The sequence below is a fragment of the Anoplopoma fimbria genome, unplaced genomic scaffold, assembly GCF_027596085.1.
Source record: "Anoplopoma fimbria isolate UVic2021 breed Golden Eagle Sablefish unplaced genomic scaffold, Afim_UVic_2022 Un_contig_9417_pilon_pilon, whole genome shotgun sequence".
In the NCBI taxonomy this organism is placed as follows: Eukaryota; Metazoa; Chordata; class Actinopteri; order Perciformes; family Anoplopomatidae; genus Anoplopoma; species Anoplopoma fimbria.
In genome coordinates, this window is record NW_026553999.1 from 1 (window position 1) to 13,642 (window position 13,642).

Consider the following 13,642-nt stretch of genomic DNA (forward strand, 5'->3'; position numbering starts at 1 on the left):
CTCCAAGGGCTGCGATTAGTCACGCTCGGCTTTGTTTTGAACGCCGCATACCGGTGTTTTCGCCGGTGAGCTCGGCTCACGCTAGACTAACACAGCGTCTCATCAGCTGTAGCGAAGGCTGCTAAGGTAAGTACTCTCTCTGTGTTAGCTTTAAAGTTAAGTAAGATAAGGGGATTCTGTTTTCGGCACCCGCTTAAAGCTTACGTTTTGTTTGATTGCCTCGCTGCATCGGAGATTGCCATTACCGGCGTCTGCTGCCTTTTGTGGCAACTTTCGTGTTAATTAAAGGCTCCCAGAGTGTTTTCGCTCGTTAGAGCGTGTACTCCCTTATTTGGAATTAAAGAGCAGAAGCTCCCCATTACGGTTGAGGCTAATGGGTAAATAAGAAAAATTAATTCATTTTGAAAAAAAAAAAAAAAAAAAAAAAAAACAGAACTCTGTTTTAGTTTGAGTTTCTTACGTTGAGCAGTTTGCTGCACTTTTGTTAAATTATTACTGTTGGGTGCTTTCGCCCATTAGTAACTACTTTACTCTGGGACTATACTATTTTTTGATAGCTTATTTCCCCCAACATGTTAGGCTCACATGGTTGCCGCACTTGCATGGCTCCACTGCTAGCCCTAGATGGACATGATGAATGCCCCGCATGCCTAGGTGTGGTCCACCTGAGAGAGGGGCTGTCCGACAATCAGTGTATGAATTGCAGTTTCATGCCACATGGGCTGAAAGTGGCAAGACTAGCCGAGGTGGAAGGACCTCAGGTTGAAGGTGAGCTTCCCCCGCCTGAAAGAGAACCAGTGGTACGAGTACGCTCCCCACCCAGGGCTGCCCCGCCCAGGAAGAAGGCTAGGAAGGCTGACGGTTATGCTGCCAAAGTGGACAAGCTAGAGTCAGAGTTCGCTGAGATTAAGAGTTTGCTCTATAACCTTCAGCCAGTCAGGTTGGCGTCAATCTCTCAGGCTGAGGCTCCAACTACACCAGAATGGGACGGAGATGCTCTGTCTACGAGGGCTTCCTGTAGCCAGTTCTATGAAGACAGGCCGGGACAGGGCGAGGTAGAGGCTTCTACCCAGGCTTCTGAAAGCGGCTCCCAACATGTAGGGAGTGGGTCTAGGGCAGGCTCAGAAGCTTCCCCGGCCACGGTTAAGCCAGTGGTCCGAATGGCACTGGCACGCTTAGGGTTGGATGAGGCTCCAGCAGATATCGCTCCAGCTAGTGCATTCTTTAGGCGTGTCCCGCCACAAGATACTTTTTCTGTGCCTCCCTCCCAGCCATATATTGAGGAGCTTCACAGATGCTGGCCAGACCCCAGATCTCTATCTCATCACACCAGTGACAGCAGGGCCTTGGCTTCAATGCAGAATGCCAGCAAGCATGGACTCGACCGAATGCCAGCCGTAGAGCCGACCATTGCCTCCCTCATTGTGGCACCAGAAGAGGTGTTGAGGCCGAATGCTCGCTGTCCCAGGCCACAGTGTCGCATCACTGATGACCTGTTAACAAAGTGCTACGACACAGCGGCACGTATGGGCCGTATCGGGAACTCCTTGTCCCATTTGATATTGGCCCTGTCTCAGTCCTTGCAAACATCCAGTACAGATGCTTCAGTGCAGAGTCTAAGTGACACGTCTTTGCAGGCATTTGCCTTCATGACCAGAGAGCTTGGTAGGCTGATGGCGTCGCTTACGCTGGCTCGCCGCCAGGTATGGCTGGCCCAGTCCCCATTATCAGAGCCATGCCGGAGGACCCTTCGCACTCTCCCCGTAGTTCCGGGAGAGCTGTTTGGCCCAGCAGCACAACAGGCCTTGGATCGTGGCATCCAGGCTAACCAGACACGGCAGCAGTTTGCTAGCCTTCGGGGAGCTGCATCCCAACCGAGGCAGCAGCCTCCACAAGGTTATGGCACCAATCGTCCTCTGCCGCTAGCACGTCCTAGTGGTTATTCCAGGACCTCACCAGCTCCTGAGCGACCCTATCAACCCCGTCGGGCTCCCACAAGGCCAGCACCACAGGCACAGAGGGGTCGGGGGTCGGGGTTTCCCCCCTCCAGGCCCCCAAGAGGGCGTGGGGGCAGGTACTGACGGCTCATGGCCGGGCGTCGGGCGCTTCACCCAGCAGCACCTAATCTGCTGGGGAAGTTGCACTACAGACCCTTGGGTGGTGACCACGCTTTCCCAAGGGTACAATCTCCAATTCCGACGCCGGCCCCCAGTTTTCAGGGGGATCAGACTGACTACAGTCAGCGATCCCACAAAGCGACAGGCCCTCAGCCAGGAGGTATCCACCCTCCTGGAGAAGAAGGCCATCGAGATCGTAGATCCTCAGACACAGCAAGGTGGGTTTTACTCAGTGTATTTTTTAGTTCCAAAAGAGGGTGGGTTTCGCCCTATACTGGACTTACGAGGGCTGAACAGTTTTCTGAAAGTATTGCCCTTTCACATGCTAAAGACAGCGGAAGTGCTCCAGGCCGTCGCACGGCAAAGCTGGTTCACATCAATAGATCTAGAGGATGCATACTTTCACGTCCCGATAGCACCACATCACAGGCCATACCTGCGCTTTGCATTCGAAGGGCGGGCCTACCAGTACAGGGTCCTCCCATTCGGGTTATCCCTAGCCCCACGGATCTTCACAAGGTGCATGCGGGCAGCGCTCGCACCAATGCAAGCCACCGGAATACAAATCCTCCCTTATCTGGACGATTGGCTTATTTGCGCTCCAACCCGGCAACAGGCAGAGCAGGACACCACAGCCCTCCTAGGCCATGTGGGAAGGTTGGGTCTTACAGTCAACTACGGCAAAAGTTGTCTAATACCCAGCCAACAGGTATTATTCCTTGGCATAACCCTGGACTCCGTCCAAATGCTTGCCTTCCCGTCTCCACGGCGGGTAGAGGCCATACTCCAGATCCTCCTGCATTTTCGGGAGGACAGGAGGGTAAGGTACAGCCTTTTTCTCAGGCTGTTGGGAATGTTGACGTCAGTAACGTCAATAGTGCCACTGGGCCTCCTTCACTTGCGGCCGTTCCAAGTTTGGACCAATGGCCTCCACTTAGATCCAAGGTTGCACGGATCCAGGAAGGTCAGGGTGTCCAGTCAATGCCTCCTGGCATTACAACCCTGGAGACGCAGGGCATATCTTGCCAAAGGTGTCGCACTAGGTTCGATCCCCTCACGCCGCGAAGTGGTGGTGACCGATGCTTCGCTCTCTGGCTGGGGCAGTGTGGCAGCACAGGGCAGTGAGAGGGCTCTGGAGTGCGCCGCACAGGACACAGCACATAAATGTGCTCGAGCTCCGTGCTATTTATTTAGCGCTCCACCAATTCCTGCCATATTTGAGGGGCAGACATGTTCTGGTACGATGCGACAACAAGTCAGCTGTCTACAATGTGAACCACCAAGGGGGCACAAGGTCGGCTCAGTCATTACAGGTTGCACAGCAACTTCTTGTATGGGCTCTCCCTCACTTTTCCAGCCTCAGGGCTATGTACCTTCCAGGGCCACAGAATACGGTGGCAGACTTTCTTTCACGCCAGAAACCTCCGTCGGGGAGTGGCGACTCCACCCAGAGGTAGTAGAGGCAATTTGGAGCAAATACGGCACAGCAGAGGTAGACCTGTTTGCTTCAGAGTCCACAACACATTGCCCTCTCTGGTTCTCTCTGTCAGAGACGAGTCCGATGGGACAGGATGCCTTGGCACATCCATGGCCACGTCAACTCCTTTATGCCTTCCCGCCATTTCCACTGATAGGGTTAACTCTACACAGAGTTCAGAAGGGGAACCACAGACTCCTGCTGGTTGCCCCAAACTGGCCAGGGAGACCTTGGTTTCCAGTAATGTACAGGCTGCTAGACGGAGATCCATGGTGCCTGCCGAAGAGGCGGGACCTGCTCTCACAGCTGGGGGGACACATCTGGCACCCCAGACCAGAGTGCCTGCAGCTATGGGTTTGGCCCTTGAGGGGCCTGATCCACTTATAATGGAATGCGACCAGGAGGTAGTTCAAACCATTATGGACTCAAGAGCTCCCTCCACCAGGGCACTTTATGCTAACAGGTGGAAGATATTTGCAAAGTGGTGTGAGGTACAGAAAGAGGTACCGGAGTGCTCCTCAGTGCCAATGATACTGCGTTTTTTGCAGTCCTTACTGGAAAGGAAGCTATCTGCTTCCACTTTAAGAGTGTATGTGGCTGCCATTTCAGCCAGGCACATTAAGGTTGATAGCCGGACGGTGGGGTCTCATTCTTTGGTGACCCGATTTCTTAAAGGAGCCCAGCGGAGGAACCCCCACGGGCTGTCAAGGTTCCCTTATGGGACCTACCTCTGGTACTTGGAGCCCTCCGTCTCCCCCCGTTTGAGCCCTTGGACCAGGCGCCACTGAAATGGCTGTCGGCGAAGGTGGCCTTTCTTCTGGCGATCGTGTCAGCCAAGCGTGTGAGCGAGCTTCATGCGTTGTCAGTGAGTGAAGAGTGTATACGCTGGAACTCAGATGGCACAGGGGTGGCACTGTGGCCTAACCCATCTTTTTTTCCAAAGAGGCTGTCTTCGGCCCACTATAATCAGGTCATAGAGCTAGCAGCTTATGGCCCCTCACACCCACCGGATGAGGAAGCTAGTTCAGCAGAACTACTCTGCCCGGTGAGAGCCTTGAGATGTTACATACAGGAAACTGCCGGTTTCGTCAGTCTGATGGCCTGTTTGTCTGCTACGGGGGCCCGAGGAAGGGGCAAGCGCTGTCCAGACAGAGGCTTTCGAAGTGGGTGGTGGAGGTAATTGAGGAGGCATACAAGTCAAGAGGACTGCCTTTGCCTCTTAAGATCAGAGGCCATTCCACCAGGAGTGTCTCCACCTCCTGGGCAGCACTACGAGGAGTGCCTCTAGGTGAGATTTGTGCCGCGGCCTCCTGGGCTTCAGCGTGCACCTTTGCCCGATTTTACAGAGTCAATGTAGCTGCTCACCACGCAGTGGCTGCAGCTGTTATTCAGGAACCCTCAGGCCCTTCCTAATAGGTGGGTACAGGATTCCTCGTGACTACGTTGGTAATAGTCATCCAGTGTTAAGCACTGCCTCTGGCGGTCAGTAAGAATGAAATAGAACGAGAGTTACGTATGTAACTACGGTTCTATGAATTCTGGATGACCGCCAGAGTTCTCTGTCACTCGGAATCTTGCGAGAAGATTCTGAAGGGACATCTTGGAGAGTGACGTGGCCTTATATAGACGGGCGGCCCGACGTCATCCCCGGTCACGTGTGACTTTGTTGATATTAAATACTCGACCTGCGCATGCGCGATGGATAACATCCAGTGTTAAGCACTGCCTCTGGCGGTCATCCAGAATTCATAGAACCGTAGTTACAAGGGAATGTCTTTCTTTGTATCATTTGAATGTGTAGTATAATCATACAACTACGTTAAATAGATGGGGGTTAATCTTTTCAAAGATGAAATGTAAGTCTTCCTTCTCTTTTCAGTGGCATTTCTTAATATGTGATGTGTGTAAATATTCAAATAGTCATTGTTTTAAATCTGAGATGGGTTTAATTGAGAACCAATTCTAACAGTACATTTTTGTTTGTGCATGTTACCTGTGAACATGTCAAGCATGACTATGCACCAATTCATACGATAGATGTTGCATCGCCTAACAATATTCGCCGAACAACATTTGCACAGAACAAATAGCTGCATTGGATACAACAGAGGATGTAGGCTTGTTTGTATTAGGTGCAATACAGTACATTAACTTCCTAGCTTGGACTTGTTGCTCTTTATGATTTGTAGAATTCGAAAACATGATTGCAAATTTGAAAGATTTGGAGTTTAAAGGTTTTAATTTTTATAATTGCTTTGATACAGAGTGCAAAAATAATTATCTTCTCTTGTTGGATACGGTTGTTTTATTTTGTATAACTTAATGGATTGAAAAAAACAGAGTGACAACTACACAGGGCCAGGCTGAGGAGGGGAGGGTGGCAAAGCAGCAGTTTGTTTTTTATTTTTACAGTGTTACGCCATCCTATTTTCTTTGTATTGTTGCTCATAGGCGAACTCTGAGCATTTTCCAACCAATGCAATAAAATATTGAAATATTTGATTTCGACAAATTCCATGTTTATTTTCTGTTTGACTCAGAATTCTGCATAGAACATTCGACAGATAATTTATCAAGGATGAAGCTAAAGCTCAAAAACAAGTCAGTGTAGGTCACAAACAGCCTATTCTTTTTTTAAGAAAATTTACTCTCTGCTGCTGTAAGCCTGCAAATTTTCCCACTGCGGGACTAATAAAGGATTATCTTATCTTATCTTATCTTCTTTCCCCATATGCCACATGAAATTACTGTATAATAGAGCTGACAAACAGCACACCTGTTGCGCTGGGCTACAATTCCACAAACTGGTTCCAACAGACTGCCCCACATTGTTCAGTTATATTGATCAATCAGTGTACAATATTCCTTTGAAATCTAAGAGAAAAAGGACCCAATAGTTTTGTTGTTTTCTTTCATGTTTTATCTCCACTCTTTATCTCATTCAGATAAAAAATAAACAGCATCTTGACATCATATACAGTATCTCAGTTACCTGGGTTAATTCAAATGAAATCATACAGTAGTTTTTCTATAGGAAAAGTACTATACATGCATACACAGACACACAACCTACATGCTTATCAGTTGCAAGCATTGGATTGTTTTTCCACCATCACTCTAGAGAGGAGTAATTTGGCTTGTGTGTCATCAGTTTTACTTCTGTGCAAAAGGCTTTTGCATCTATTATAAATATTCACATCAACACTTCACTTGTGCAGAGTAGGGGGGTGGTTACTTTCAGGTCATAATCAGAGTTAGCTATTTACCTTGTGATAAGAACTTTTCAACCAAGCGTTTCTGTTCATTATGTTCTCTGTTTTTGACATGAGGCTACGATGTTAGATTTAGATGTGAAATTGAATAGGATTTGTCTTTTGGTAACAAGAGCTGTTGAACGTGGTCTGAGGTACCATTTATTTCTGAATTTAATTCACTCTGTTGTCAGGACTGATGACGCAGGTTTGATGTGACTGTTGTTTTACAAAGACTAAATGTATTGATGCATATTCTGACATTCAGATAACTTATATGTGTTAAATGTTCCGAACAGCTGCCTCCATGTCTTGGTTGCCCTGGTTCTTCACTCCGTGGTCCCCCTCAGCTCTCTCCCTGCTGCTTCTCAGTGTAGTGGACAGACAGACAGGGCTTCAGGTGGTTCAGGCGATATTGTGCTCTCGGTTGGGAGAGCCGATCAACAAGAGCCTCTCCCAGGATGGAGATGTGATTATTGGTGGACTTTTTAATCTTTATTACCCACGTTCAGCTGTAGAGCAGGGATTCACCAAGATGCCTCATTATGAACCTTGCGCAGGGTAAACACAAAATGTATTGTTATTATTATGTTGTTCAGCACATTGTCTTTATTTATAGATGTATTTTGTCATGCTTGTGTGTTTCTGTTAAAATACAGATGAAAATATTCTTCAAAATGTTGAGGTATAAAGTTATGTAATGTTTATAATATGCATTGTGTTAATGATTGGTCAATTAATAACAAAGTAGTTAAAGTGGCATATATCTAAGATAAGCAAATTTAAGTATAATATAGAAATATAGTGATTTCAAGACGTGTTGCTGTAATACGTTTATGTTGGTCTAAATTACATTTAGATACAGATCCATGGTGAATATTTATTTCAGTGATATTGTTGTTTATTTCATTAATTTCATTTAATCTCCTCTGGTCTCAGTTTGGATCTAGAGTCATTAAAAAATGCATATACTTTGACATTTGCGGTGGAGGAAATCAATCGAAACAGCACCCTGCTACCGGGATTGAAGCTTGGCTACCGTATTCTTGATAGCTGTTTAAGCTCTTACTGGGCTCAGCAAGCTGCACTGTCACTGGTGGGAGGAGACGCACACAGCTGCAACTACCCCTTAACACCCTCTACGCCTGGTTCTGCAGCTTATGAACAACCTGGAGAGACAGCAGGTATGACTTGATCAAATTAAGTGTGAAGTGCACCTAAAAAACAACAACCACTCATATGATTACAGTATAAAAAGGTTAACATCATGTAACCATATGTCTAATGCTATCAGCAGTGGGTCAGCCTGTTCCTTTGCTCATTGGTACTGCCTCGTCAACAACAACCATACTTCTGTCCAGGGTCCTGGGGCCTCTCTCTGTGCCGCTTGTGAGTTGCATTACCTTAGGAGATGAGATCCTTTTTTTCATACATCAAGAGGCTGATACTATTTGAAAACATTGTTATTAAAGAAAAAATGGTGTTATTGCTGTAAAAGCAGTATCAAAATATATTTTCTGCATCTTTTGTTCAGATCAGCTACCTGGCAAGCTGCCCTTGTCTGAGCGACAGGCTTAACTTTCCTAATGTCTTCAGAACAATCCCCAGTGATATTTACCAAGCCCGAGCCATGGCACGACTGGCCATTCGCTTCCGCTGGACTTGGATGGGAGCTGTAGTTCAAAACAAGGATTATGGTAACCTCGCAATACAGGTGTGTGTCTGTTATTTTACAGTAAATCGTCTTAAAAAAGCATCTCATTGATTTCCTTCATATTTAGTAAATAACAATATATGTATTAAAAATGTTTGTTGTTTTGATCTCCAGGCCTTTCAGGAAGAGACCCAGGGGAAAGGGATATGTTTGGAATTCATAGAGACTGTTCTTCAAGAAACTATTGTGAGTGATGCCAGTCGTGTAGCCCTCACAATTCAAGCTTCGACTGCCAGGGTGATTCTGGTCTTTTCCTGGTATACAGAGATTAAGGAAGTGTTTCTGGAACTGGCCAAGATAAATGTGAGCAACTGCCTTGAAAAGATGAAAAGACTAATTTTTATGGCGAACAATGCACTTGCTAATGTTTCCAATGTTAAGTTCCTTGGGGTTTTTATTGACCATAAACTCAATTGGAAAAAACACATATCACAGGTGTCCAATAAATTGGCTAGAAACATTGGGGTTATTAGACGAGTAAGACACGTGCTGTCAAGGAAAATTTGTATGGATTTATATTACTGCCTTATTTATCCCTTTATATCCTATGGTAATATAGTATGGGCTAGTACATACAAAACCAGTGTAAATTCGATTTTTCTGTTACAGAAAAAATTTGTTAGATCTGTAACCAACTCCAGTTGGGACGCTCATAGTGCTCCATTATTTCGGAATCTGGAGTTGCTAAGCATATATGATGTGAATACTCTTCAGATCGGCACTTTTGTTTTCCAGTTTTTCAATAATTTACTTCCTTCTTCTTTTAACAGTTTTTTTATAACCAGGTCACAGATCCATAGTCATCAGACCAGATCTGTAGATCTCCTTCACCGGCAATTTTTCAGAACAAATCTGGGACAGTTTTCTATTAGGGACAGAGGTCCAGTCGTTTGGAACAGTTTTCCAGCTACTCTACGTAAACACTCATCTTTAGCTACTTTCAAAAAATATCTTAAAATGTACCTAATTTTAAAAGCCTATGATAATATGATAAACTGAATGTATGCTGTATTGTCTTTTTGCTTGTTAGTTATATCTTTACTTTGCTTTTTTACTTTTACTCAAATGTATTCTCATTTTTGTAAAATGACTTTGTAGTTGTTTTATCTCTATAATTTTACTTTTGTTTGTCTTTCTTTTCTTTTACTTTATTTTCTTTACCTTATTGTATTTTAATGTCAACAGCTTTTCTTGTTGTAAATTATTTCAGTTTCCTCTTACTGTAGGTGACTGACAGACAGTTTCTGGCCAGTGAGGCTTGGAGCACCAGTGATGATATTCTAAAAGATCTTGACATCTCTAAAGTGGCAAGTGGTGTTCTGGGTGTGGCCATTCGAAGTTCAACAATACCCGGATTTGAAAATTATCTCAGAAGTTTGCACCCCATGCGTCGTCCTGATGATGAATTTTTACGAGAATTCTGGGAAAAGGAGTTTGGATGCAGGCTTGGAGCTACACAATCACACGAGACATCGCTCTCTCCTGCTGAGGGGTCCTCTCAGAAAGCTTCTCTGCCACTCTGCAGAGGAACAGAGTCCCTGGAGGGAGTGCAGAATCACTTCACTGATATTTCCCAGCTGAGGGTGGCAAATAATGTCTACCTTGCTGTTTATGCTGCAGCCCATGCCCTTCACAGCCTCCTGTCCTGCCCTGATAAAGAAAGCTCACCTGGATACAACAGCTCCACCTGCTCGTCTCCAAAACACATCAAACCCATAGAGGTAAACACTATTGTCCCTGAATCATCTCATCCACAAGGATCATAGTTCTTTTAATATACTGAATATTGACTGCATTTTTTTGTAAACAGAATACAGAATTTTAAATGTGAACAGTCTCTTCAACATTTTTTACTTTCAGCTGTTGCAGCACTTGAACAAAGTGAACGTCACCACACCACAAGGGGAAATGTTTTATTTCCAAGGTGCCGACATTCCAGCAAAGTACGACCTTGTCAACTGGCAGAACACCCCTGATGGGTCACTCAAACTTGTTTTGATTGGTCGTGTGGACGGGTCTGACCTCCACCTTAATGAATCAGCCATTCAGTGGAGCACAGGATCCAATCAGGTGGTTAAAAAAGAGCAATATTGATTCAGGCTACTATCAAAATGTGAGTCACAAGACATTATGTATTGATAACATGGTTTTACTTGTTGTTTAGGTGCCTGTTTCAGTGTGCAGAGAGAGCTGTCCCCCAGGTACCAGAAAGGCCAATAGGAAAGGAGAACCGCTCTGCTGCTTTGACTGTATCCCATGTGCTGAAGGGGAGATTAGCAATCAAACTAGTGAGGAAATTACTGCTTAAGATATCCTTAATTTAGCTATTTGTGTATTATTTTCCTTGCTTCCTCTGTTTTCCTCTCCCAGATTCTTTACACTGTGAGCGTTGTCCATCTGAGTTTTGGTCCAATGCTAAGGGAACTGCCTGCATCCCTCGCCAGCTGGACTTCCTTTCCTTTAATGAAACTTTGGGCATCACCCTGACTACAGCAGCTGTGTCTGGTGCCGCGGTGACAACAGCTGTGTTCGTGATGTTTCTCTACTACCGTCAAACACCAGTGGTAAGGACCTAGAGAAATATAACAGAGTTTATTGAATCCATTTTAAATTCTTTATAATTTTTTTTTTTCCCCTTTGAAACAGTATTGTATTGTTTAAATGGCCAGTCTTTGTCTGTAAATCTAATTCCCCTCAAGGTGCGGGCAAATAATTCAGAACTGAGCTTCCTGCTCCTCCTGTCTTTGAAGCTGTGCTTCATGTGCTCACTGGTGTTCATTGGTCGTCCATCAGTCTGGTCTTGTCGGTTCCAACAGGCAGCTTTTGGGATCAGCTTTGTACTTTGTGTTTCTTGCCTGCTGGTCAAAACCGTAGTAGTTCTGGCAGCTTTCCGCTCAGCTCGGCCTGGTGCTGGATCCTTGATGAAATGGTTTGGTCCAGGCCAACAGAGAGGAAGTGTCTGCCTCTTTACATCTATACAGGTTTGAATATAGTTTTATTGATTCAATGATGAGATCAATTCTTCACTTGATATAAAAATGATAACACAGACATGTTTGCTTTTCATACAGATCATCATCTGTGCAACATGGCTGTCCCTCAGCCCCCCTGTGCCTCAACGTGATCTGGGTTTCCAAGGGTCAAAGGTCACATTGGAGTGTGCCATGGACTCTGTGATCGGCTTCTCTCTGGTCCTGGGTTACATTGGTCTGCTGGCCTGCACCAGTCTCCTCCTGGCCTTTCTTGCTCGGAAACTCCCTGACAACTTCAATGAGGCCAAACTGATCACCTTCAGCATGCTGATATTCTGTGCTGTCTGGGTGGCCTTTGTCCCTGCTTACATTAGCTCTTCTGGGAAGTATGTTGTTGCTGTGGAGATTTTTGCAATCCTGGCTTCTAGCTATGGTTTACTGCTCTGCATTTTTGCACCCAAATGTTTCATAATTCTCTTGAGGCCTGAGAAAAACACAAAGAAACACTTGATGGCAAGGTAGTTTTATATAGTGTAAATCTATAGTATAACTCTCTTAGTATGGTGGAGACAGTAGCCCCGGTATAATGCAATTGTTCATGTGAATGCGTTATATCAGTTCCTTTAATTTAAATAATGCTACTAGTTAATCTGCTTGTATGAAATTAGCAAACTTCTTGCAGCTACACTTAATTATGGCTTTCATTGGTAACAAAGTATTGTTTATACTGTTCATAGACATCAATAAATGAAAACATATATCATCAACCGTAAAAGAAAACACACTTTTGGATTAAATTCTCTCTACAAATGTTATTGATTTATTTTGCATTAATGTTGTTGGTTGTTCTCTTTTTCTGTGTTTTGAATAAATACCGTACCTCAACTGAATCAAACTCTCTTTACCAGTTTTTACTACACAACATTAATATGTAATCTATTCTAGAAAGATTATCTAGCTTGTGTACCATGTTACACTATTTTCAAACGCTATACATACAATAATTGAAAGTAAATAATATAAATAAATAGATTTATTACTTTCACAGTGGGCCAATGTTGTATGTTTTGGCATATAATTAAAATAAGTAAAACTATCTTAAATAACTGCGGCTGTCAGCACAATAGTTGATGTAGCTTTTAAAATGTTTCGACCTAGTAGACTTTAAAACCCTACAAATACTGTCTGGAGAAAAAGAAAGAACTATTCCTGACTGTATCCTAGGGTTGTTTTCTTTAAGAGAGAGCAAGTATCCAAGAAGGGGATTTTATATGTTTGATAAAAGAGGGTCAGTTCAACTAAATCTTATTTATATAGCCTAATATCACAAAACACAAATTTGTCTAACGGGGTTTCCAATCTATGCAACATATGGCATCCTGTCCTTTGACACAGTTGCCAAGTAAGCAACATGCATTATTTGGACATGAACACCACAGATGTAGAGGCAGAGGAGGAGAACCGCTCAGTGTATCAGAGAGAGTCCCCAAGCATTCAAGGCCTATAGCAACAAGTGGCTAGTCCAAGGGAAGCCTGAGCAAGACCCAACTACTGTATGCGTAATCAAAGAAGAAAGTCTGAAGCCTACTCTTAAATGGTGAGAGGGTGTCTAACTACTCTTCTATTTAATTTTCAATTAATTAATTAGAGTGGTCATGGGGCAGACACAGTGAGTATAAAGCAGCAAAGTTTTCAGATGGATATCGTCAAATTACATTTCCACAAAATTACACGTATTAAACTATAACCACAGAGTAGTTTTGGTCAAAAATTACATTATGTTATTGTTAATAAATGTTCTTTAAACCTTGGGAAAACAGACATTTTGTGTAAAATACATTGAAAATAACCTTTCAGGTTAATCTCTGCAAATGTAGTGCATTAATTTGTTTCTTAAATTGCTCATCTATATAGGGGTAATAATACAAGTATCTCTGGTAAACACAGGCTGAATAAGCAATTTACTAACCTTCACGAGTCAGTAAACAAATGGAAAGTGCTTCATTAAAACAAGCCAATTTCGAACTACAAGCCCATGAAGTAAAAACAAAAATGTATTTGTGTTTCTTTATTATTTTATTTTGACCAACATGGACTGACAATTAAAATCT

At 44.1% G+C, this 13,642-nt stretch overlaps 2 protein-coding genes across 2 annotated transcripts; both read left to right on the forward strand.

Annotated features, from left to right (window-relative positions):
* The first annotated feature begins 602 nt into the window (after positions 1-602).
* LOC129116992 (uncharacterized) lies at positions 603-3,981 on the forward strand. The gene is given in 4 exon segments (XM_054627598.1): positions 603-1,896; positions 1,949-3,230; positions 3,232-3,539; positions 3,542-3,981. Coding segments are annotated over 4 exon segments (3,324 nt in total).
* Positions 3,981-12,049, forward strand: LOC129116993 (extracellular calcium-sensing receptor-like; the record flags this gene model as incomplete). The annotated part of the gene is made up of 14 exons (XM_054627599.1): positions 3,981-4,057; positions 4,270-4,459; positions 4,687-4,882; positions 7,145-7,314; positions 7,924-8,029; positions 8,140-8,234; positions 8,380-8,559; positions 8,674-8,862; positions 9,786-10,280; positions 10,420-10,629; positions 10,724-10,847; positions 10,930-11,123; positions 11,259-11,540; positions 11,631-12,049. Coding segments are annotated over exons 1-14 (2,927 nt in total), but the record flags the coding sequence as incomplete, so codon positions are not given.
* Positions 12,050-13,642: the final 1,593 nt, after the last annotated feature.